Source organism: Solea solea, chromosome 1, assembly GCF_958295425.1.
Source record: "Solea solea chromosome 1, fSolSol10.1, whole genome shotgun sequence".
Classification (NCBI taxonomy): domain Eukaryota; kingdom Metazoa; phylum Chordata; class Actinopteri; order Pleuronectiformes; family Soleidae; genus Solea; species Solea solea.
Genome location: NC_081134.1, coordinates 8,645,984 through 8,673,083, shown reverse-complemented (window position 1 = coordinate 8,673,083; position 27,100 = coordinate 8,645,984). Strand labels below are relative to the sequence as shown.

Sequence of the window (27,100 nt, the reverse complement as noted above, 5' to 3'; positions counted from 1 at the left end):
GTGAAGCTGTGTTTGCTGTAAAAACAGGCAAAAGTCATCACGTGTCCTGACTCACTGTCACTTTATTTCTCTGTACAGAGACCAGGTCATACAGCAAAAACATGTACAATGTATTTTTTTATTTTCTAAAAAAAAATGATACGTCCACTTATAAAACAAGATTTACATTCAGGTACATTCAGTTTCCCTTGCATCATGAAATGGCACCGAGTAAAAATAGCAGCATGTGAAATAAAACTGTCTAACAACACATAGACAATTGGATAAATATGTTTTCTAAATGACATATGGATTCTTAATATAGTCTTTTATGTGTCACATATTTTGTACCCATAGGGTTTTAACATACATTTCCATTTTGGGAAAAAGGCATCCAATGTCAGTGTTGACAACAGTGTTACTCTCTGCAGATGGGACACACAATATCCATCAAGAAAAGTGACAAGTGACATTTGCAGTGATACTGTACAACTTCTGGTGTTTATAGCAAACATAAACATATAAGTTGAGTCATACATGGGGAATTGAATTTCCTGTTGATATGGAAAGGATTTCCATATGGAAAGGATATGGAAAGGATTTCCATATGTGTTAAGAAATCAGACACAGAGACAGTGGAGACTTTCTTCACTGTTGGGTGCTGAATGTAAAACACATACCGTTTTATTGCTCCTACTTTTTACTGTAGCTCACTTTCTTCACATTCTGTGATTCTGAAATCATACATATGTAAACTTAAATACTGTCTGATACATCTAAATTTAAATGTTTTGAAAGTTAAATCTAAATGATAAATATGCTAAATGTAACCTAAACTGTTATCCCAAGAAATCAAATCACATCAGATGAAATCATAGGGAGTAAATGTGAAGAAAGCGAGCAAACCAGGCAGATAATAGAAGCAATACAACTGTCCCCACATTTTAAGTTTTAACACAGATTATACCTCACTGTCTCTCAGTTATTTATATGTTATATTTGTATTTGTCTCTACAGAGAAGGCGTCACTCACAGCAGTTCATCGTCCAGACTTATTTCTAAACTGAACAAATGTCCATCAAAGGTATTTCATTGACTGACAGGAGCTCGACGTGCTGATGGTGCACGTGACAATGTCCACTCTCCTGACGCGCGCGGGGCGCGTTTGTGTTGGACTGCGGTCTGGAGAAGACCTGACCGCCAGCGGGTCTTTGGTTTCAGCTGCTACTTCTTCATCACACCCGAGGATGGCGGTCGTCTCGACGCTGAACGGGTGGAAGTTGACGCGGGCGGTGTCGTACTCCCACGCCTGTCTCATTGTGAAGTCTGTAAACGACTGGTTTTTGAGCTGCACCTGGTGCTCCACGTCGTTCCTGTAGCTGGCCGTGCGTAATGACGCGTAACTGGTGTCGTTGCTGTTTAGAGACGCAGGGGAGTGTTGACCTCCCACCCAGCCGGTGTTGTCCCTCTCACCGTCCCTCACGCGCACCACTGTCCTTTTCAGCCTCTCGCAACCTTTCAGCAGCAGGTTCTTCCGACACAGAATGTAAACCCAAGGGTCTAAAATGGGGTTGAACGAAGCGAAGCGGATCGCCAACAAGTCGCTCCGGTAATCGGGCTTCCCCCCCGCAGAGATATAAGCGGGGTCATAGAGCTGGTTAACGAAGATGCGCACCTGTCGGGAAGAAACACAGAGACAGATTTATAAAAGGTTCATGCAGGTTGTGTGATAGGGTGAACCAGGTGAAATTGAGTCCTCGTTGTGATTGATTAGGAACACCTTTAGTGTTTAAGTCTATAATTTGACTACTTTACGCTTAATGCCTGGAAACAAGCATTCATTTATTAAGCTAATTAAAGTTATCTGTTTAATATGGTAAGTGGTGTCCTGCCCAAGGACACGTCGGTATGTAGACTAGAGGAGCCGGGAATCGAACCCACAACCCTCAATTGAAAGAAGACTCGCTCTATTATTCTACGATTACTATCCGTAATGTACGTTTAGTATACATTGGTGGTCTGTATGTGTGTCTAAAAGGGCATATTTTCTATAATGCATGACACAATAATACAAACAATACTTTAATCTGAGGGCAGGCAGCTGGGCTGAAATAGAAATGCATGTTCCTCACCACTAAAGGAATGGAGCAAACCAGGAAAACGATGGTCATGAAGATCAGAAGCCAGAACATCTGGATCTCCGCCGCCGATGTGACCGACGGCAGCCGCGGGAAGAGGCGCCGTGAACCTCCATTTTCACACATCTCCGCCCTCACGATCCCGGTCCTCTGGTTCATCCCCACCAGTGACCTGCACACGGCCAGGTTACAAAAAACGGTCACTGCGATTAGCACGAGCATCACGCCGCCGTACAGGAAGGAGTAGCAGGCTCCGAGTGGATCCATCGCCCTCCAGTCGAGAAAGCACCAAGTTCCGGGAAAGTGTCTGACGTGCTGCCCGAAGCCAAAACTGGGCATAATGCAAAGTACAATGTTGGCGAGGTAAGCGATCAGGAGCGCAAAGCGCGCCATCGTCCGGTCTATGTGCTGGGAGTAGAAATACGCATGGTTTATGGCCAGATATCGCTCCACAGCCATGGCGCACAGGATTGACATGCCAGCTGACCCGAAGAAAAGCATGGAGAAGGAGAAGAAGTGGCACAGCAGCGCTCCTCCTGGCCAACGGTTGGCTACGTAGGTGGCGATCACCACCGGGCTGGTGAAGCATGTGCCCAACAGGTCTGTGAGGGCCATCCCACACACCAAAGTGTAGAAGGTCGTTTCCTTTTGTTCCTTTTTGGAGATGCACAGCACAGCTATGGCGATGAGGTTCCCCAACACTCCCACGGCGAACATCGTGGCTGAAGTGACCAGAGACTTGGACTCGAGCCGGAGCGCGCTGTGGTTGCGGTTGAGAGTGAGAGGAGTCAGCTGCTCAGATACATTCGTGTCCAGTTCTCCAAACGTGAGAGTGTCGTTGATCATTATCTCGAACAATTACGCACGATGGTGAAGAAGTGTGTGAGGTTCAGAAAACGCTCTCCAGAAATATTACTCGGAATCATTCATCATTACCTGTTCACTCCTAAAACAAACTGTCTGAGAGCATGAAGTGCACCACACTCAAGTGGATCTTTAGCGCCGTGTTTTTCTCTCGATGTGCCCATATGAAGGTGTGTGCTTGCTTGTGTTTTCACTGCTTGGTGCTGCGGGTTTTTAAACTGTGTGCTGATGTCAGGTGGGTGACGTGCGGGCTGTGAGCGCTGTGACCAAGGTTTCCCAGGATCACATTTCTGCAGCCGAGCTATCAATATTCCACACTTCCCACTGCTCTCCTCTGGGGCAAAATACCAGCACCCATTGATCGTTAAAGCCAGGAGCCAAATACAAACATCTGGTATCATTTATCACTTAATGTGTTGATTGTCTCTGTGTGTAAACCCTGTGCTGGGTTTAGACAGACTTTCACGATATAGCCCCTCAACAGGATTAGGAGTAGTACATGGATGAACTTTGTTAAACTTAAAAAAACTGGATTGATAAACTTTGTTTAGTTTTTCCTCAGTTTCATGACTGAGGCTTGTTCTGCCTGATTTTGTCTTATTTCACTTCACTCGCTGCTTCTTGCAAAGTCCCTTAACCCTGTGTTTATTTAAGAAGTACTTTCTGGCCCCATGTCTGGTTAGAATTGACAAGAGATGGAGATGTGCACACCGTGTTTATAAATCTCCAACTTCAGCACCAAGGACAACGCCATCAACACAATCAGCACCATGAACAGGGACAGTGGACACACTGCTGCTCAATCGATAACTGATGGAGGTGCAAGAAATAATAGCTTGGAAACAGATGCAGGGATCAATTAATTCACCAGACGACTCATGTGTAAACGGTGCTGCTTATACTTGAAGACAAGTGACTGCTTTAAAAGTGTAAATCCACTCTGCACCATGCACTGACGTGTTCACGCTGATGTGACGTCTGCTTTAGGTGTGAATGTATTTGCATAATGTGACGTAAAAACAAAGCACAGACTTATGACAATATGAGCCCACACGTTACAATGAAAAAGGCATCTCCATAAATAATGCTTATTGATCACATCAAGCAAACAGCACATTGAGGATCCACGGGGACAAACTGTCAGAGTTACTGATTAAACATATTTAGAGCCCACGTCTTTATCTACAGAATGGATTTGAACTCCGGATATTGTTACACACGTGTGTTTTCTTTTCTTTTTTAATGGGAGTCGGTGTCAGTCCGGAATAGAGCCATGATTTATTATCGTCTCTTTTTGAGGACAGGGAGCAGCACTGCAGCCTGCGAGTTACATTTTAAAGGAATGAGTTAACATTAAGCCATGAACAATCACCTGACTATCTCACACAGACAAAGATGAGTGTCACTTATGTGCGACGTAGTCAATGAATTGCGAAATTAGTATTCACATTATGATCCCAATCTGAGCCGAGCAGTGTTTGAGACCTCCTCTCCTCATACTTTTGTGAGTTTCTTCTCATGCCATACCTTTTTTCATTTCCATTAATAAATCATTTCCTATTCACTCATATCATTGCCTATTATAATTTCATGAATAATCAGGTGAGCTTATAGGCATGAACGTGCACAGCTAAACCCCTGCAGGTGTTGCTCAGACCATATACTTTTATACTCGCCAGTCAACTGCTCTGACAGTTCTGCGTCTCCTGCGTCTGCAGAGCTGTAATAAGGTGATCACTGGGCGCACTACAGGTTTTCAAACAGCATCACATCTTCCACCATAATGAAGTGAGTCACTGAACTGCATCACACATCGACAGGAGGCAGTTCTGCTTGGGGATGAGCGGAGTGTTGAGTGTGTAGGCCTGTTGTGTGAGTATAACAGACAAGGTCCTTCAGGCTACAGTGGAAATAATACTGCACTAAAGAATTACAAATAAATATCCTGCTTTAACGTCTTGCTGAATAAATAATGCATTGAGAGCAAATGTACTTCAGCAGGCTCACCAAATACAATTATTAGATTATGATAACAACAAGCATTAACATTTGAACAGCTTTGCACTGTAATTGATGGTAGAGACAAGGCAAAGCTTTATTTTTAAAGAGTCCTGTGACAAACTGAGCTCAGCCCACGTTAGCTTACAAGAAACATAAAAACCAGAAACAGAAAGCAGATGCAGAAGCAGGAAAAATACATAAAACAGTCAAAGATAAAGCTCTTTCCTGTGTCAATGGAAGGTTATTGGCACGAAATGGGAACAGGAAATAAAGTCTGTGTTCATCAGACATAGGAAACAACAAAAACACGTTGTCTTTTTACCTGCAGTTATGATGTTTAATCCCGACGACATCAAGCTGATCACATGTCTGTAAAATCTGAAAGGTAATAGAATTATTCATGTGTTCAAGTCATGTGTTTAATATTTTTTTGCATGTGTGTGTGTGTGGCATGTACAGTAGCACCACAGTTTAGTTCCTCAGAGACACACACACACCCAGGAGACATCAATCCCGAAGATAAGGACGTGAATCTACTTACACAAAGACAGAGAGCCTTAGCCTCTGACACTGTACACTTAGACAAACCTGTCCCCCACTGTGTATGATGAATTCTTTCATTTCCACTGAGGAGATTACGCCGCCGCTGCTGCTGCTGCTGCTGCTGCTGCTGCTGCTGCTGCTGTGAATGTAGGATCACTGACCTTGTCAGGACCAGTAGTCCTCATGGAGACCAAAACATGGTCCTAATGAGGTACAACCTAATTTCTGAAGAACTGGTTAAACCTTGAGCTAAGATTCGAATTATGGCTAGATTATGGTCAGGGTTAGAACATCAACCCTAACCACAGGGTGTCCACAATGATAAAGCACAATAAATCTGATGCCCTCATAAGAAAATACACACTCTCCCACTCACACAAACACAAGTAAATACTACTCTCTCTCTCTCAGAAGGCCGCCCACATACGAAGAAGATGTGGAGTGGATTACGTCTGTGGGTGGTGTTTGTGTGTCATTGTTCTTCTCTCCCAATATACTATATGGTCCTTGAGGAATTTCCATTCATATCACAGGATTTTAATCTTCTCTCAGAGCCTCATGTGTTGTGTGTGCAGCCTTGAAAAATGTACACACACATTTAATGTGCGAAAAAACTCATTTGTCTGGCTCTTATTATCCAAACATGAAAGCAGAAAAATCACTAACAGAAATACCTGGATGCCTGGATCCACTCCAAATCAGCCTGGCCCATGTTCCGTTTAACGACCACGTTTGCTGCAGTGACCAATAAACAAACCAGAAAGGGCCGATGACACCAAACCCACCTGGTGAAGGCAATAACAAAAGGTTTAAAGACGATTCTGACTGTTTAATATGCACAAAACACCATGAACGATTTTCTGTCTTGAGGGAAATCAGCATTTAGGTATTGATCAGCATGTAATTAAGTCACGGGGCGTTGTTATACTGGGCTGACTGCTAACAGGCAATTAAAACAATTCTTTTGCTTCAAGTTAATTAGATATTAAATGATCTGAATGCAAATGATCACAGCAGTGACCTTTACAGCTGAAAATTAAAAAAAACACCAATAAGCAAGATTTGTGTTTGTGAGGATTTTATATTTAGTTTGTGTGTGTGTGTGTGTGTGTGTGTCTTTGGTAAGAAGACAAAAGTCACCTTCACAACTGCTTAAATGTAATTTGTGCATCAATGATGTTTGATAATGTGTCAAAAGACAAGGTTTCTTCCTTTCATCCTTGACATGGGAGGAGACAAAACGAAACCATCGGACGAGACAACTATCGGGTTCGTATTTTGAGATATGAGAGGAAAGTTCTATGTACATCGTTAAAAGGTTTATTGTTGAAGCAACAAGTACAAAACACTCTGCTAAGTGAAAGTACCCTCACGGCGGTGCATCTCAGAAGAGCTCATGATATGGAGAACTAAGATCTATATGTATAATGTGTTGATTGGTTCAATAGATGGGGATGAGCCGTGGTTTAGACTTTGAATCGGAGTGAGCCGCACCCAGTTTGGCTCCTCCTTTCCGGCAACTGCACTGTAGGAGAGCGCATTATGAACTGTTAGTTTGTATGCTGTTGTTGTGAGCAACTATTTGCATGGTGCTGTGTAGGTATGAGTTATTGTTTCAGATAAGCCCACCCACTTCTTTCTGGGGCGCTATCTGTTTCAGTGACTCCCCATTTGCGTGTTCATCCAAGGTTGTGTGCGTGCAGCTTTCAGCATTTCTAGGTTCGTTTTGAGCATAAAGCAAATGTCAGTGTATTTAAATGATATGTTCCCACACAACCTCCAGGACGCGTTGGGTTATTGTTGTGTTTTGCGTGACGAGTCTGCAGTAAAGTATTGAATTCAGTCTTTGTTTACCTTCGGACATTTGCAAAAACTTTGTTGCTAGGCAGTCACGTACAAAGAGCTCTTGTTTCTCTGCAAAGATGAAGTGTTTGCCTTGAATCCACGAATGTGGAAACAACACAGAGAACTGCAGCCCACACTCATGTTCCTCCATGCCTGTGACAGCTGTAGTCCTTTCTAAGACAGCGCGAAGAGGGGTAATGTCTTATCAAAACCAGTGCTGTGTGTATGGGTAAATGTTATGAACATAAATACTGATGTTGGTTCGTGTGCAGTGTGAACAGGTTTCAGATTCTTGTCTCAATTCACAAATTCCTTTAAATTAAAGCTGCAGTGTGTATTTTGTTGTTGGTGTTGTTATTTTTCTGCCTCTGTTTAGAATTTACAACCTGCTTGATGTCGTCTCCGTTTACTGGTACAACGTTGCTGTTGCATCCGTCTGTCTTTACATTAGACAAATCACTTCCTGTGTGCAGCTGACAGACTTAATCAGCATTTTTTGAGCTCATTTGCCAACAGGTTCAATCTGATGGACAAAGTTACAAATTCTATTTTTAATATACAGTCATAAAATACTGTAGTTGGTCTCTGTCTTCTATGTTTACCAGTGTCTGCCTGTTTGTCGTTTGTCTCTTTGAGCTGAGCTGTCTGTTGTTCGATTCTTGTCTGTATCTCACCTCTCTGTAAGGTCCCTGTTATCACTTGTTTTCCCTTATGTTTGTTTGCATGATTTGTGACAGATTTATTGTTTTTATAGCAAACCATATATTTTCTGGAGAATTAAGAGCCTTTTCCTCTTTTTTTACAACATTATTTATTGACCAAACATACTTTTTTTTGTTCTTCGTGTTCTTCTCTAGCTCGCAACATCTTTTTCCCATTCGCCCTCTAACACACACGTATACATGCACATATACTGTATGTATTGTTTTGTCTTGTTGTCATGGATTAGTTTTGTTTTGCAATGTGTTTACTTCTTACAAGTGTCTTATCTTGGACGGGCAAACTCTTTGTATTCTCTCCCAGTGTTTTAATCTTTAGTCACACGCTCACTCCTGCTCCACAGAGGTTACAGTGATGCCAAAGTGAATGAATGATTGAATGCGACAATGACTCCATGTCGATGACGTCTGTATCGCCGCTGTAATTTGATAGCGATGCTACTGTCTGTGTGTCGTCACTCTGCTCAGTGCTGGTGGAGGCATTGCGTGTCTGTGATGGCATCATCCAGCTCTATATGATTTTTCTTCTACTGTTGCCTCTGTGCACACACACACACACACATGTGCGCACATCTAATCACATGTCTGCTTCTGCCGCTGAAGCTCATCACACAGGGGAGGCTGAAACTCATTTTCTCTCCTTATCCTCCCCTGCTTTATTTCTTTTATCCCCTCTTGTTTTTTTCTCTTTTGTATCCATTCATTGTTATTGTCTTGTTGATATATTTTTTTAGTTTAGTTTTATTGGCTTATCAATTTTCTTTTTTGTTTTTTTCCCATCTGCTCTGTTATGGGAAACTATTTGTTGATTTAAGACAGTATTTTGGGCCTCCGGTGTTTTCATTTCAATGTGAGACAGATATGATACACACACACACACACACACACACACACACACACAGTTACTTGACTTAACTCTTTTGTTGTGTACTTTTGAACCATCATCCCACACGTGTCCTTCTACATGTCAGTATTGGCCAGTTGTGTGAATATTCATCCCATTCATCTCTGTCTTTCACTTGTCATATTTAGGGAGTTCACTGTCTCAAGGACAATAATACAGTTCAGCAGGCTCACATGGCCAGTGGTTGTTGCCATAGAAACTGAGGACCTAAAGAATTGATGGACCAAACCTCCAGTTGTGGAAGTCATAATATAGGTGTCCCTCAGGGTCATGTATACAGTATACAGTCCAGACGCTGCATGAACTATTTTTATAACTTAATTTAGGCTTTGGTGCCCAGTGGCATCTTCGCACATGTATGGGTTAATCAATTCTGTGGCTCCACCTGAAGAGAAGCACCAGATCTTCACTCCAGCCTTTACCAGATCACTGTGTCTACATGCAGTAAACAGGCTACAGTCTTACAGCCGTACCACTAATTTGTGCTCAGAGTGGAGCCGTCAGTGCCAATGGTCCTCCACACTGTGTTGTCACATCATGCGTCAGGTGGCTGCAGGATATTAAACATTTTCATCATCTGTGCCACCACTAACACGACCACACAAAGACACACTGGAGACACAAATCCACAATCTCACTCACTCACTGGTCGCTCACTCACTCACTAGCAACAGATGTGCACAGAGTGTGTGGAAACAGGTGTGAGGTTTTAATATGTTGGTGCAGTTACAAATCTGATTACTCTTCATTTCAGTTTGGGATTGTCAGGCAAAAAATACCCATCAGTGGTTCGTTCTCTCGCTCTGTGTGTGTGTGTGTGTGTGTGCATGTGTGTGTGTGTGTGTGTGTGTGTGTGTGCATGTCTCTAGTCCTCACAACTCTAAAGTTGTTTTTTTTACTCATTTTACTAATAAATGTCGATGTCAAAGTCACTTCCTTCAAAGAAAATACAAACCCTACACTGCTCTTAACTGTGTTTCTGTCAAGTTTTATGAGTAAACAGTTTTATTAAAATAACTTAAAAAAAAAATAAAAACTGGTCAAATTTGGTCGAATTAAACAAACTACGACAATAAAAAAAAATTAATTAAACTTAAAAAAAGCACATCACACTTATGACTAGCACCTTATAGTTTGGCTTACTTGAAGCACTTACTTACTTCTAGCTCTTGTTTGTACCCAAATGTTTAAATGCACTTATTGTAAGTCCCTTTGGATAAAAGCGTCTGCCAAATAACATGTAATGTCATTTATAGAAAATGAACTGTTAACGCAATGACAAGCTTTTCTGTGGCATCAGCTCCACATGGACCATATGGACCGTCCACTGCCCTCTCATGTGTTATTAAAATGACAAAGACCTCTATTATTACCACCAATTAGCTCACATCATCCCTCCCCCTAACAACATTAACTGCCACCTCCACAGTCGAATCTCCAGTGCTGAAACACTCTTTAATCACATTACAGGGGCTCACAGTATAGGTTTCACACAATCCCAAATGGCCAAATACTGAATATAAGACTGAAAGAAACATTAGCCACACAGATTTGACAAGTTCAGTGAAACCAGGAGGTTTAATAAAACCAATTATTCAAACCTGCCACATGAGGCATGAGCATCATATTTCATATGTCACATCATCGCTCACTGTTTGAAATTAAAACAAGCGTGCGGTTTATGAGGGCATATCATCACCATGGAAGGCAATAGTATTACATGTTTGCCCTTTTCTACCTTTTATTCTCACTGACACACTGTGTTCCATGGCTCGTGAATCATCCCACAACTACATGCTTAACCCCAAATCTAAAGCTGCAGTGTGTTTGGTGAACAGAAGCGATGTAACATTATTTGTATTCTGCATTCCCCATTTTCCAAAATGTCTCTCTCTTCAACTGTATAACATTCCACATTTCAAAGGCTCGTTTAAGGGTAAGGACTCTTAGAGCTAGAGTTAGAATTAGTTTAATTTAGGGTCAAGGTAAGAGTTGGGATAAGATGTTTTGTCTTGATAGTTACAGTTTAGATAAGAGGCGAGGGAATGCATTCTCTCCTCACAAGACCAAGAATGGAGCTGCGTCTCAAACCAAGGGCTGGATCGTCACAGGTGTGGATTTGTCATCCAGATGACGTCAATTGTGTCACAGCACTGAAGCGTGGGGTGTCCCAGTGCTCACATTAGGCCTTCAAATGCAGACGATAAATGTGCGTGACGTTTTCCCTGTCCATGACGGATACATCTGGCGTGTCCTTCGTGTTCACCAGCGGCAGAGAGAGCAATTTTTTTTATAATCCTTTATTAAAACAACACAACGACAGGCCTGGTGGAGCATGGATCTTTTTATACAGTAAATAATACATATAACAATACAAAAAGAAGATACAACTATGATACCATTAGATATAATTTCACTCATTTTTTTTATCATTTTATATTGACAGGGAGAAATTTCAACCCATTCTTCATGTTATTTAAACACATTAAATTACATTTAAGGATTAAAAAATATGCAAGGAACTATGTCAGCTAAACTACTACTTCAAGTCAAAAAAAATGTATCTGCTGTGAATAATTATTAGTAATTATAGAGTTGACTGCATTGGTTGAATAGTTGAATTACATATGTGATGTTGTTGGGAAACTATTGTTTTGTTTTTTTGTAAAATTTCTGTTGTTCAAACTAGATCATCTCATTGCTCACAGTGCTTGACTTCCGTCTCCACGTGAGGATAAAGCCCTTGGCTTGAGTGAGTCATAGACCTCTGCACCTATGGTAAATCAACCTTTAGCTAATTAACTTTACAGTATTCCTACAGTATTTCATCCTCAACTCGTCTCCCCGGACTTCACCAGATCATTCGGATCAATGGAAAAGCTGTAGGCTATTTGGACTCTGCGTTGCTTCATATTGTTCTATATGTCTCTGATCCAGAATACAGACTTATTAGTTCCCTATGAAGCATCCAGAGCTCTAAGATCAACAGGTTTACTGTGTGTTTGCCAGATGCAGAACCAAACAAAGTGAAGCAGCATTCAGTTATTCTGCTCAGACAGTCAGCTCATTTAAATCAGGCCTGTAAACATTATTATTTACTGCAGCTTTTTCTTAAACTCTTAAATAATCCAAATGTCCAATTTCCCAAACAAATGTTCTTTTATATTTAAAAGTTACCCACTACAGCTTTAATCTCCTAAGAATCTGTTGATCATATTTGGTACCATTATGTCCTGTGTTGTATAATTGACTTCCCTCTTTGTAAACACCTCTATAAAGCGACAGCAAAATATTAATTTCCAAAGCCCTTTAGAAAAACATCAAATCACAAGGCATCTCTTCTGTTACCTGTAATGACCAAATAGATTTTCAACAGTGTTGCACAGTGATTAAGAAAAACTCCCTGATTGAAAAGAATGATGTGACCAAAGGCAATTAAAAGCAGTTTAAGACGTATGTTAAAGAGAGCGAGTGAGTAGCGAGTACAGAGGGATACAGAAACATGGCACTACAGCCAAACGAATTAATTGAAAGGAAGAAATGAGTCATTACTCTGCAGTCGTTATCTTTCATAGCTGCCATTTGCCTGCACAAAATGAAATAGTTTGACATCTGGTGCACAAACCTCATTAAGGTGAAGCCTTATGTGAGCTTTGACTTATGGGAGGGTGCCAACTCAATTGTTTTCTTTCCAAGACACTCTTGTTAATTTTGCCTCAAATTTTTTGAAACATCTCATAATTGCTCTCCAAAGTGTTTTCTGTCTGTGAGCGTTCCCAACAAACTTCAGCCTCATTAGTGCAGACAGAGATTCAACGCTCTGCCATCACCTCTGACGACCCGCTGACGGCGTAACATGCAAAGTCACTGTCAACCGCTCTTGATTAGAAGAATTGCATCAACTGATTAGATGAAGTCACAGAAAATGGGCCGTTGATCATCTTTGTTTTCTGCATGTGTCTCACAACTTTTTTTTTTTTTCAACTTGCAACTAAACTGGAACTTTGGAGTTTGCATGTTGGCTTTAATCTGGAATCTTCCTCCCATAGTACAAAGACATGTTGATTGGGGTTTTGTTAATTAGAAACTCTCCCCGGGATGTGCTGGTGATCTGGTCAGGTTTTGCCCTGCCTCTCAGCTTTTGGCTCCAGCACTCTAGATAATGCTAGTCAGATTACTGCACATGTGTTTACCCCTCAGCCTTAATTGCAAAATGAAAGGAACACGCTATTATTGCAGTGGATGTGTTTCCATGGTGATGGCATGATGTTTATTTGCAACACCACCACTAAATAAGGGAAACAAAGGTTGCAACAAACAAGGAGAAAATAAGAGTTAGTGAAACATGTTCTTTACAGGATTTGGAAAAACAAAGAAATTACATTTCTGAAATAAAGTGAATTATATCTGGTTATAACTACCATTATTTTTATTGTAATGTTGTTACAGTGTATATTCTCAGGACCTTCTTGAATTTAAAGAATAGGTTTGACATTTTTTGGAACAAAAAAAACACTTGATTGTGTCTTTGCTAAGAAAGACTGAACTGCCTCAGATGTGTATGTTGTATCCACACAGAAATGTAATATAATAATATTTACATTCCCGCAAGAGTGATAAAGTGTTAAAACAAGAGTCTGTGGTGATAACACGACTGTACCTGCCTGACTGGTTAAGTGTTACCATCTTTGTGTTAGGCTGAGCTAATCGGCTGCTGGTGGTAACTTCATATTGACTGTTTCACAGTTAACTCTTGTTTTAGTGGCGATGGTGTGGATTGATTCTCAAAAAGCAGACTAAATTAAATGTTTCTTTAATCAGGCAATTTCACATTGGCATGCATGTTGTTCATTCTCTGAAATTGGTAATGATCAGATTTCTGAAATATCAATATCTGTGTGGCTCAGTGGCTTTTTTTTATGTGTGCAGGGAATTCAGCTACATAAAGGTTTGACACCAACTCAAGGCCTTTTGCAATATGTCTTTCTCCCTCTCTCCCTCATCCATTTTAATCTATGTACTTTCTATATCTCTGAGCACACATTCTCAGATATAATAGGTTGAGTCAGAGGCTATACTGCTCCACTTCAGAAATAATGAGACGTTACTCTTCTGGAAATCCTGCCCTCTTTAGGGTGCTACACGTATCGAGCAGCATTCAGGATTTTACGGCACACAGGTCAAAGATTCTGCTCCGCGTCTAAATTGCTAAATCTTGCATGCATATGCCATGTGGACATCCAAGTGGGGTTTGGGGTTATCGGAGACTCAAATGACTGTAGTTGTGAATGTAAGTGTGGATAGTTGTTTGTCCTCCTCTTTGACCCGTAAAAGGATAAGTAGTTAAGTAGATAAAGAAATGGATGGAAGACCTTAAACATTACCTTCACCTTTTATGATTTTGAATGAAGCCACACAGACCTCTTCTGTGTTCTTCTCTGGTGTATGCAGAGTGTGAATCCCATTAGTTTGATACTATAATGTACAGAGGCCACTTCATTAACTCATCACCTCTCACTCAATTTAGAGAGAATAAAAGATGGAGCAGGTTTCTTGTACTTACACAAGAGAGAGAAGAAAAGCTCTCCTTCATGGTATGAGTCATATGAGCGCTTAATGAGCTTGATGTCATAGGAGCGTTTGATGTGCTTCACCAATGCTTCCTTCTTATTACACTCACTCACTCACTCACTCACTCACTCATTCATTCATCTTCCACTGCTTTATCCTCCACATGAGGGTCGCAGGGGGAGCTGCTGCCAATCCCGGCTGACATGGGGTGATACCAGTCCATCACAGTGACCCATAAACCATTTACTCTCACACTCACACTTACTGTCAATTTAGAGTGTCCAAACCAGAGAACGCAGAGAAAACCCACGCTCTTGTTACACTCTTACTTCCGAGTATGGGGGTGTTTAGGGTTTGGAGTTGCTCCTTCCCACCTTTAGACTGCACTTTCAACAGCAAAGCATAGCTGGCTGCTGGAATAAGAAGGAGCTCTGCACTTTAAATTCAAATTGCTCTGGATGAACATTACCAGTCAGTGTGGAGATAATGGATATGCCCTTTACTTTGACAAGATACAAGTAAGGTCTCTGCCTCAGTCTGCAGCTCTGTTACTGAACAGGAACTCACCGTGGTAAAGTGGGCGAGGAGAAGGAAAGGAAGAAATAACGGTGTAACTGGCTCACATTTAGCACCATCTCAGCTTCTTCCCTCATTGTGTTTGTGTTCAGAGTGAGACCTCCATAATGGACAAGCACAAAAAGAACCAGCTTAAGAAAAAAATGCCATTGACCCGCTTCACCCGTGTGGGAAGCGCTGCATTCGCGACTGTCTTCTATTCATATACAAATCTCCTAAATAAACAGCCAGTTTACTTGTCATCACTCATTAGTCCGATTTGTACTGACTGATACATTTCCTTCTTGTTCTAGTAATATTTTCTGACAGGCTGTATAATCAGAGGTGTAATGCTGCCCTCTACAGGTAAACACATGTCCTTTCTGTAAACATTGCAGTACATAAAGACATGGGGAAAATCTACTATGTTCCTTATACAGTAAAATGTGCAATGTTAAAGTAACACACAAAGATTCAATTTTAAACCAATTCCAAATAGGGCTAAATATGCTATGGAATAGTGTTACAATAAATACTTTTATTGTTTGAGGTGCCACAGTGTAAATTCTGTCACCAAAACACTGCTAGTACAGTCATGTGACCATAGTTTAAATGTAACACACATGTGTTTATATTTAAAAGTTGGTAACTACAGCTTTTTAAATTTAAGCATTATATTTTATTTTCAGGATGCATTCAAGTTAAGACACATTTTAAACTCTCGTGTCGAGTCTGTGCATGTGTGGCACTGTCTTGTTAAACTTGTATCTTAGATTGATATTGTTCTGTAAATTAGATATTTTGTGTAAAAATAAACTTGCACTAGCTATGTGTCTGTCTGCTTTTCTATGAGGGTAGAAATTATGAATAATGCCCACCTGCTTTCAGTTCATAAGTGCTATTTCCACAAATAAAACATACTCACACTAATGAAAATGTTCTCTAATGCATCTTGGCCCCGCATGTTTAAAATTTGTTTATCAATTAAAGCTTAAAATGTTCACTCACGTTACGTATCTTTCCATTTCCACATAATGCTGGGAAATCACTGTTGCTCTTGCGTTTTGTTTATCCAGAATACAGAGAATTAAAACGATGTTGTGGTTTCAACAGAGTCATGCTGTGCTCATCCTGATCATCCAAGCCGGAATAGCTGCGTTTACCATCAGAGGCCGTGTTTACTATAAATGCACCACAAGCACAGATCATATGAGCAAACCCCCATGTGAAATGTGAAATCCACAGCCTGCAGGGGAACAAACCACTGCAGATTACTAATGAAATGTTAACCAGCTGAACTGATACAACCTGACGCAGTGTGTTGTTTCTTTTCACAACAGTATCCTAATGAATAATCGCCAAGATGGAATTTTTTTTTAAAAAGAGTAAAATGTCCATTGTCTTAACCTAACGGGCACATTTTAATCAATGGAAATAATTTTAGGTTGATGTCTGATGGGAAAGAAAGATGATTAACATTTTGCCTGCAGTAAGGTCATCACACAACACATTTCCCAAAACTTAAAATAAAAGAAATTGACGTGCCAAAAAAGGCTCTTGCATGAAACTATTCCTAAACAAAGCAAAGATTTTTAACGGTCTTTTGACTTCAAAACCACTTATACTTCAAAACCAAATATACAAAGATGTAAAATGTGCATATTTAGTTTAAAATATGAAATATATCCACCTGAGAAAATATTGAGCTCTCAAAGTAACACTATTATTGCCAACGTTAAAATAAAGTGGTGAAAAATAGGCCGAGAAAACAGTAGATTTATTCCCAATATTCATCCTCCTCCTCTTCCTCACATATACTTCAGACACTGGTATAGTAAAAAATGTGATTAATTAGATTATGGAGCGAGAGATAAGGTGAATTATTTAATGTATTATTATTATCATTATTAGTTTCATTTTCTACACACTTCGGTCAAAATTCCTCCGCTCCACTCCAATCACATACCCTGGTATTTACAGTATTTATGATTTTTCTTCAACTTTCACCAGAGGAAGCTCACTCGTAAATGCCTTTTAAAAACATGTAATTTACATATAACACTGTCAACTTGATTAGTGACTAAAATGTTTTTGTGCATCTTTTCCACAGCCTTATGATATGTGTTTTGCTTCAGGAAAAGCATTTTTACAGCAACAAGATGAGCAACATTGCTCCAGTAAATCTCACGGTAATGATAACAATTACATTTTATTAAGTTCTGCAGTTGTTCAGGATCAACTTTAGCTTTATTGATTACCTTTCTAATCATGTTGTTTTCCTGTGGCTTTTTACCAGAAACAGGTTTTCGCGTCACTGGCCCTCAGGCTAAAAGATCACTGTTGTAGTCACTTCAAAAAGTAAAGGAAGGATTTGATTACATTTTTTGGGGGGGATGTGTGTTATGGCTCAAGGAAGAATAAATTAGATTTTGGTGCTAAATTGAAGACAGATTCTTAATTTCTGAAAGATTTAAAAAACGAAATAAACTTACTTAAAAAATGCCAGATAGCCTACTGTGGAGAAATAAGCGCCCTTTGCTTTATGTTTAGAATTAGTTGACAACACTGCCATAGCACGGCTTACTGATGAATACAGAATTGTTGCTTATTGATCCAATTAACTCACTACCTTTAGTGTTGAGGTACGTGTGTATGACTTGAGTATTTATATGTGACACCACCTTAAACTGCTTCTTTGTTCAGAGAGAAATATTATATATATTTTTTAATGCATTACATTTACTCTATAACTGTAGTAAAAGGTTACTTAGTAGATTCATATTCAGAATCGAATGTGTTCATTAAAATGACTTTATGATGCAAACACATGAAACACACAAGCACAGACAGGATAAAACGTAGAACATAAAATAAAACAACAGTAATTATAAAATAAGTACTGATATTTTGCACTTATTGTAAGTCGTTTGTGTTTTAAATAGTTCAACATATGCCGTGTGCTACTTTTAACACGTCTGTTAAATGACCAACATTTAAGTAAAGACGTCATAATACTTTAGTATTAATGTTAGGATTGTATCGGTTCTTAAATGTAGGAACTTTGCAGCCATTTCCGGTTTGCCATGTGTCTTTGTAGTCGTGACGTCACCAGTACAAAACTGTGTGATTGGTCCCAAAGACGCGAGGGACGTCCCATCTCGTCTTTCATTGGGTACCTTGTTAAATCTCCTCCCTCTGATTGGCCACAGGCGTCGCGCTGTCATTGGCTGAATTCACGCACCTACAATTTGAAAATCGTTTGTTTCTGGTCTGGAGCAGCTGTTCACTCAGTCACAAACGCAGCAGCAAAGACGGAGATTACGCGGAAACGTTTGATTTCAGGAGGTAAACAAAGGTAAGCACATGTTTGTTTTAAAGTTTCGTTTGTCGGTGTCGAGTTAAAACGTTTGTTTATGATCAGGATGTGATGGTTCTCAGCCTTTGTGAAAACGTGAAAACAGAACAAAACACTTTCACTTGTTTGTGTTTTATTTTATGTGTAAAAAGTGCTTTACAGTAAAACTGACTGATTAATTAAAGTTATCTTCACTCATTTTAAGCTTTTAAGGATTAAATACTATTTGATACACTGTGCTGTGTTTTGTGTCGCACTGTTACCTGACTACACCTGTGTAAACTGCTGCTCACTGATCAGTATTTAATCTGTATTGGGCAGAGTGTTCCTGCGATGTTGGCAGGGGAGGACGGTTCCCAGCTGCAGTGCTGTGTGATGGTGGAGCAGCTCAACTCCTCTGGTCAGGCCACCCGCAGGCAGGTCATCCGGAAAGCCTCTGTTATCCTGGGCCGGAATGAGTTCCAGGAAATTATACTCCGAGTCCACGACGGAAAAGTCCCACAAAGTTTCAACCTGAAAGAGTTCAAGCTCTTCACCAAGTTTGCCAGAGAGGGCAAGTGTACTGTCAAACTGCTCCCTGAAAACACCCAGGTGCTGATCTCCAACTGCCCTCCTGACCAGCTGAGCCTCTTCCTCAAAACCCTGAGCATCAAATACCAGGCCTGGCACAGCAGCAAGCCTCTAAGCGCCAGAGAGAAGCTCAAAGCTGCTCTGCCCCGCAGCTTCGAGGCCATCAGCCCCCTGCAGCAAAAAGACATTCAGAAGGTCAATGAGCTGAGGAGTAAACTGGCTCCCAATGGACTCACAGACCGCACCAATAAAACTGCTGTAAGACCAGGACAGCAGGTCAAGCGGTCAAGGGCTGACAGTAACTTTAGTCCTGTGAGTCCTAAATATTAATCAGGAAAATGCTTTCTTTATTTAATATGTCAAATTTGACTGCAACCCTGTGTCCACACTGAGTCACTAGATTTGTTTCGATTCTTTCAGGTGAAGATGAATCCGAGTAAGAAGCCCATTCTGTCTCTGCCATCACGTAAACTAAACAAAGAGCAGGCTGCTGTTCTAAGTGCAGTGCTGAGTGGCAAGAATGTCTTCTTCACAGGAAGTGCTGGTGAGTGTGTGATGACACTTTAGATGTCTGAAAGAGTCATAATACTTGGATAATGGCCCCTTTGCAGCCTCAGAGGCCATTTTGACAGGTTAGAGGAGGAAAATCACAGGTGTCAGTGCATAGTAGTTCAGTCATGAACTGAACAGAGAAACGCCTGTACTTTTGCTTTCCTGCATACATCAACATCTGATGTTTTTTGTGTCACCACTCGATGTAACTAAACTAAACACCTGTCACTGTGTTTCTGTGATTGGTCTAAGCTCCCCTGTTGTATTTTTCAGGCACAGGAAAGTCTTTCTTGCTCAAGAGAATCGTGGGGTCTCTTCCTCCAAAGAGCACCTTTGCCACAGCCAGTACAGGAGTGGCTGCATGTCACATTGGAGGAACAACTCTGCACAACTTTGCAGGTTTGTTATTGTGTCTTTTAATAGACCAAATAGATTTATTTTTGGACAAATGTATCTGTATGATGAGCCATGGCCTGACATTTGCCTGTTTTGCCCTTTTAGTAAAGCACTTTTGCTCATCTCCTGCTGTGCTATCTAAATAAATATGACTTAACTTGGCTTGACAACACCACACCCATGTTAAATAATGGCTTGGAATGTGGAACACTGTCTATCTCTAAACTAAGCTCACAAATGAATTGGGATTGGCCTAATTAAAAAGAAACCTATGATGGACTAATTTGTCTTGTCCTTTAAGCAGTTGAGTATTTTCATAATGAATTGGTATTTGTTATCAATCATTAAGAGAAACTGTTCCTTCAGTCATGGACACTGTTCGGTCGATGAGCTAAATATCCCAGGTCTATTTATCTTATAATCTACAATCATTTTTCCTATTTCCTTTTATTGCTTTTAAAGCTGATGTACACTGGCTATGATTTGTGTTGCAGTGAATTTCAGATTGTACATCTAAATATTATCAAGAAGGAGATGATGGATATATTTTAATGTTGACAGCTGTTTAATTAAATCTAAATGTGCAGGAGAGAGTATCAGTCAAGTTCTTCTGTGTTGTTCTGTGTGTCCCCTCTGACCAACTGTCTCTCCATCCTCTGTGCCTGTGGTGCCTTTTGCAGGTATTGGCTCTGGTTCTGCACCACTGGAGCAGTGTATCGAGCTGGCTCAGAGGCCCGGGGTGTTGCAGCACTGGACAAGCTGTCGTCACCTCATCATCGACGAGATCTCCATGGTGGAGGCTCAGTTCTTTGACAAGCTGGAGTCCGTTGCTAGGTGAGATGATATGATATGATTTGATTTGATTTGTATAGCACCAAATCACAGCATACATTATTGGCATTGTACTTGGCAAGGCAGGAACCTTTAGAGGGAAGAGAAAACCCAACACAATGAGCAAACATTTGGCATCAGTGGTGAGGAAAAAAAAAAAAACACTTTAACAGGAAGAAATAAAAATGTACAGCTATCTACCTTGACCGGTTGGGGTGAAAAGGAAAACTGGGGGGCAGAGGAGAGAGGTGGGGGACAGAAAGGGAAAGAATAAGAATAAGAAGGAGGTGATTTCAAATGAATAGGTTATTGCAGGCCTTGGCAGAGTGTGATTGCTATGTCCTATTTTTATTACTTTTCTGTATGTCTCCTGTTAAGCCAAAAGCAAATTTCTACCTTGGTGGACCATAAAGTTCTGTTCTAACTGGCCATTTAAATCCGGTGTGTTAGAGTGGGAAAACATCTAAAAGGGCAGTGGGTCCCCAGGACCAGGATTAAGAAACCTTGCATTCATTTCTAGGTTTAGACAGGACAGTTCTGAATCAGTTATATGTTTATTGTGCTACAATGTCATTTATACACGCAGTAGCATATATTGTTGAAAATAAATTATACTGATATCAATTTTAATCATAGCTGACAATCAATGATGGCGATATTAGTACTGCTAATGATGATGATAATAATAGTAGCCTGGCATCTGGATCCTGCAGCCCACAGGTCCCCTGCAAGATGAGGGCGAGGGAGAGGACAGGAAGCGAAGACATAAGCTAGGGAGAGAAAGAAAAAGGTTGATGACATTCAATAATATAGTGAGCATCATTGTCTCCACAGCATGGATGCGAACTTGCTAAATCCAGGCTGGGTTAAGGCATGAATTATACTAATCTCTGTGGCTCTCATCCTGCACAAATGATCGGTAATTATTTATTTTGGTGTAAAAAAAATAAAAAATAAATAAAAAATCAGCACTTACAAACCTACACCATCTTGACAATTTAAGGAACATAAGTTTCTGCATGTTACTTTTTTATAAGAACGCCACAAATGGGCATTAAAAATGAGCAAAGTTGCGATTTACCTAAACAGACATGGGTCATTTGTGAATACATTGAAAAATGTGTTTCCTTATTTAATATCACATTTAAGATACTGTATTAATGACCCCGACTGTCCTTTACTACAGAGCTTGAATAATTCATAATTGTTGGGGTTTAAAATGGTCACAAGACAAAAACAGTGTACATTCATCCTGTCATACAACTGCACTCTACCAGGTCCGTGAGGAGATCGACGGAGCCGTTCGGAGGCATCCAGCTGATCGTGTGTGGTGACTTCCTTCAGCTGCCTCCTGTTTCTAAAGGGAAGGAGAAGGCGAGATTCTGTTTCCAGGTTAGGCAATCTGTGTCTCTTCTTCAGTTATATCAGTATATGCTGACAGGTTGGTCGTAGCACATGTGAGACATTATCTATCTATGATTGTCAATGCTGTGGTTATGAGTGAGAATCTAGATTTCTCTGCTTAATTTCTCAATAAATGCCTCTGCTTCAGAAGAAGACATTCTCCTCTCTTTAACCCTTCAGGCCAGGAGTTGGCGTAAAGTGATGCAAGTCAACATGGAGCTGATGGAAGTGCGAAGGCAAACAGACCAGTCCTTTATCTCCCTGCTGCAGGCAGTGAGAGTGGGCAGGTAACATACTATTCTTTTTCTGTCCATTTCTCAGCTAATGAGACCACAGGGAACACACTGATATAATAATTCTATTCAAAATATCCAAAATAATGTGTATCCATTTAGAAATAAACAAACACATTAATGGTTGCCGCAGAGATGGTGCATTTTTTTTTTCTACTTTGCATAAAATCAACTGAGTTGTTTACAAGGAGAAGTTCTATCTTAATTCTACACTATTCAGGGTGACGGAGGAAGTCACTGCCAAGCTGCTGAAAAGTGCCTACCATCACATCGAGAGGGACGGCATTCTAGCAACCAGACTGTGCACACACAAGGATGATGTGGAGCTCACAAATGAGAACAAACTCCAGCAGCTGCCAGGTTTGAATTCTTCAATTCAATTATATTTTCTCAAGTTTAAATAGGTGTTACTGAGTGTGCTGTAGAACAGAGGTGAAGAGAAAATCGATTTTAACTGTTCCATCTATACTTGACATCTTTGTTGAAAATGGTTGTCTTGTGTTTGGGCCTCAGCTGGAACACCATTTGTTTTTATTTCCTGTTTTATTTTTCTGATTTTTGTAAGCTGAACCTGCATCAGGAAACTTTGCGCAATGTAGTTGATCCACTATAACAGCAGTTGAATATGTGTACAACTGGTTCCTTTTGGACCCAAATCCACTTTATTGAAAAATAAATTGCATTTAAACTAGGGCAACTTCGATTCATTGAACATATGAAACGAAATATTATCCAAATCGCAATTCGACCTACTAAAATTTTCAAACCACAGGAGGCGCAATATTTCTTAAAGCCAAAATGCGTGTTAAATTACCACTGTAGATTAAATACTGTCACAATATTGACATATACACATCATATTCTACAGGCTGGAGAAAACATCTTTGTTTGTCACAGATCTGCACAAATATCACACAGTAATCATTTAAAAAATATTATTCAAATGAAAATAACAATAATTATGTAAAAATTACCTTTCCCTCTCCTATCCCGAATCATATTGCAATCGCAATTTTAGTCAAAATAATCGCAATTAGATATTTATATAAAATGGCTCATCCCTAATTTAGAATGGGCTACATGGCAGCATAATGGCTAGCACTGTTGTGTTACAGCAAAAAGACCCGGTCCAACCAAGGGCCTTTTTCTACGGCGTCTGCATGTTCTCCCTGTGTGGGTGTTTCCTCTGGCTGATCCAGTTTCCTTTTTCCACGATCCAAAAACATACAGAGGTTAATTTGACACTGTAAATTGCCCGTAGGTGTGAATGTGAGAGTGAATGGTTTTTCGATGGGCCGGCACCTTTCACACTGTCAGCTGGGATTAGATTTAGCTTTCTGTGATCCTCATGTGGAGGATAAAGTGGTAGGTAATGAATGGATACACTGTAGAACTGCAAACATGGCAGCCTCTCAAAGCAAAAAAAATCAGAACTTTTACTGTTATTCATTCTGGTGTGACTTGCCACATGTTATGTACAAGTCATTATAAAATACAGATTGCTATGTAGTAATGCAGCCACTGTTATTTTGTTTAGAAATTGTAATCCTTTACACTACTCTTTACTGGGTAAAGTAATAACATTACAATCATATGTTACTGTTCAACAATGATTATGATCTGTTTGTTTAACAAGTCTCTCCCTGCCTCTTAGGTTCAGTGCGGGAGTTTGAGGCACTTGACAATGACCCAGCTCAGGTGAAGACCATTGACATTCACAGCCCTGTGAGCAGAGTGATCCAACTCAAAGTGGGAGCTCAGGTTTGATTGTGGATTATAATTCCAAAATCTCTGTAACCACTGCAGGTCATCATGTAATATTGCACAGTTTGTGTTGCCAGGCTCTGAACTGTGCTTACATTTTCAAGGTCATGCTGACAAAGAACCTGGATGTTGCTCGAGGTCTGGTGAATGGAGCGCGAGGGGTTGTTGTAGCGTTTGAGTCTGGAAAACAAGGTCAGTAACAAATTATTTGATGAACTAGACATGTTTAATTCTGCTGAGAATTATTTGTCTTCATGTCAATTTCTTTTCACAAATTCTACTTTGAGCTACCTTGTTATGGTCAACGGCATATTCTAGATTTTAAATGCAGAAGCCCTCATTTTAATGACTATATTGGGGTAAACAAAAACACAGAATTGACTACTCATAATGTCGTCATAGGGAATCATTCCTTTTTCCTTTTTTTTTTAATTTATTTTTATCCCTAGGACTCCCACGTGTGCGTTTCCTGTGTGGCGTTACAGAAGTGTTGAAACCAGAGCGCTGGGTTTTTAAGTCCAGTGGTGGGATCCACCTGAGTCGACAGCAGCTGCCACTCAAACTGGCCTGGGCCATTTCCATCCACAAGAGCCAAGTGTGTACAGTTTCAGACAGTCACGCAGTAAAGTGGTTACAACTCGCCACAATGGCCTTACTTTATTGGAGCAACAAATGCTCAGTGTTGCCACAAAGGTGGCAAAGGTTTGTCTTGGAAAAAGAACTCGCATGATGAGTTACGATTTTAATTTAATTTTCCTTTAGTGCTGTATTTCTGATTGATTACAGATAACTAAAAATGGCAGAGAGTTTGATTGTGGTGTCTGAGTCATCAGAAGCTGATTGTCCCACGAGGGACAGGGACAATAATGCTCTCCCATCAATAATTCATTTCAGATGGATTTGATTATGGCTGTAGTGGGGACAGAAAACCCCCAGACGTGAGGTCCCTGCATCTTTTTGGGCGCAGGAGAGAAATTGCGTTTCAACATAAATAGATTCCATTTGATGAATCACAATAATAATGAATGTTTCTTGACATTTCCGGCAGGATTTGATTATGTGGTTTTAGTGTTGTCTCACCTCTTGTACGTAGTGCTGTGAAATTATTTTGGGGAATAAACGTTCGTGTTCCCCTCAAGGTGAGTTTCAACTGGACACTGGACTCCTAGATCTGACACCTCACTCTTTTGAAATTGCTTATAGAAGAGGGAGAAAGTGTCTCTGGGTGATTGAGTTCATTGGTCACAACCCATGTGTCATGGTTGTTTGATTGGCAGAGAAGCTGCAGAACAGTTAAAATGAAACTTCACCTTTAGTGAATAAGTGGACAAATACTACAGGAGAATATCAGAGATGAGGGTGGAGGTATTTACTATGTGCGTTGTTTTTTTGTTTTTTTTTAATGCAGCAACTGTATCTTTAACAGAAGAAATAATGATTCAAACTTTGAGTGAATGCACAGTAGGTGACTTGCTTCACGTTCAAACTCACACATCCAACAAACTCAATGTGCTTCCTGCATGGCACAGCACTTAAGTGAGGGGTTCCTGTTCAGATCCATATTCTGGAATATCAGTCCATCAAGACGGGCTGCAGTTTAAACACAAATTCAGATTGAAATTGTTTTGGCCTGTAAACAGTTGTTCGGTTGTCTTTTGTAGGGAATGACCCTGGACTGTGTGGAAATCTCTCTGGCACGTGTATTTGAGAGTGGCCAGGCTTACGTGGCCTTGTCCCGCGCTCGGAGCCTGGAGGGTCTTAGGGTGATGGATTTTGACCCTCGTGTGGTGCGGGCAGATCCAGATGTTCTCCTCTTCTGCAAGAAACTGAGGAAAGAGAGGCTGCTCATGCAAGTCAGTACAGTTAAATTTACCTTTATGTATTTACAGTGTTAACATTTAGGTGTCTTAAATTGATATGAATACAACAATGTTTATCAAATTTGACTTCTGCAAAAGCTATCACATTTTATTGCAGAGCCTTTAATAATTATTCATTCTAGTAAAATACCTTGTCTCCCATGTTGTCCTCAGGCCTCCATGGATGATTTTGTTGGCAACAAAGAGAACTCTTGGTGAGGAGGAGGCCCTCTCCCCATCTTATGTTGTGCACTATGTGCATGTTTTATCTGCTGGTGATTATTTCAGCTTTCCGAATTGTCTTCTACACCAACATTCACCAGCTACCTCACAGTTCCAGGCAGTAACTGAAGTCACACTGCCACCATGTGTTCAATACTGAACACTTTTTAAGAGCTTATTTTTATAACACCATGATTTTTTATTTATTATTGTTGTTGGCATGTTTTCAAATAAAGTTTTAGTCAAACATTTGTGTAGTTTCCTTTTGATCATTGCCTAAATATCGGGTTCCTTGATTAAAATTGTGCTGCATGTTCATGAAGTATAAGTAGAAACTAGTAACACAAGCGGTTCTGAACGGGTTCGAGCCCGAGGGGTCGCGAGTCTCTGTGTGCCCATGTTGACACACGCCTCTAGCTCATCTCCCGTTTATTCACCGCTTGCGGAACTGGTTATCTTCAGTCCTAGTTATTTTCAGCGGAGTCCCTGCGCAAAGTTAGAGGGCACTTCCTGTTTAAAATGGCCGACTTCCTGTTGGGTCAAAGGCGTGTCCGTAAACGTGTTCAGGCAAGTTCCACTGACTCGCATATCAAGTTTTGTACAGATCGGACAATGTTAGACTTGACTTCCTGTTTCGGGCGTTCCACTTCCTGTGGGGAGGACATGTTCAGGACGGGTCTGGGGTCTCCCATATCAGGTTTCAGATGGATACAACAATCCCTGTTAGAACAGCAT

General features: G+C 40.4%; 2 protein-coding genes across 2 annotated transcripts; one reads left to right on the top strand and one right to left on the bottom strand.

The window, feature by feature from the left end:
• Window positions 1-149: 149 nt before the first annotated feature.
• ptger4c (prostaglandin E receptor 4 (subtype EP4) c) lies at window positions 150-3,194 on the bottom strand. Its single transcript, XM_058637981.1, has 2 exons — window positions 2,112-3,194; window positions 150-1,654 (listed from the first exon to the last, which is right to left on the bottom strand). Exons 1-2 carry the CDS (start codon window positions 2,961-2,963, stop codon window positions 1,058-1,060), a joined length of 1,449 nt encoding a protein of 482 aa, XP_058493964.1. The 5' UTR covers window positions 2,964-3,194; the 3' UTR covers window positions 150-1,057.
• A 15,150-nt stretch (window positions 3,195-18,344) lies between these two features.
• On the top strand, window positions 18,345-26,616 carry pif1 (PIF1 5'-to-3' DNA helicase homolog (S. cerevisiae)). The gene is made up of 13 exons (XM_058635583.1): window positions 18,345-18,474; window positions 18,796-19,356; window positions 19,465-19,588; window positions 19,870-19,995; window positions 20,673-20,826; window positions 22,101-22,215; window positions 22,408-22,514; window positions 22,741-22,880; window positions 24,175-24,281; window positions 24,389-24,476; window positions 24,734-24,879; window positions 25,946-26,137; window positions 26,318-26,616. The coding sequence occupies exons 2-13, from the start codon at window positions 18,808-18,810 to the stop codon at window positions 26,360-26,362; spliced, it is 1,893 nt and encodes a 630-aa protein (XP_058491566.1). The 5' UTR covers window positions 18,345-18,474; window positions 18,796-18,807; the 3' UTR covers window positions 26,363-26,616.
• Window positions 26,617-27,100: the final 484 nt, after the last annotated feature.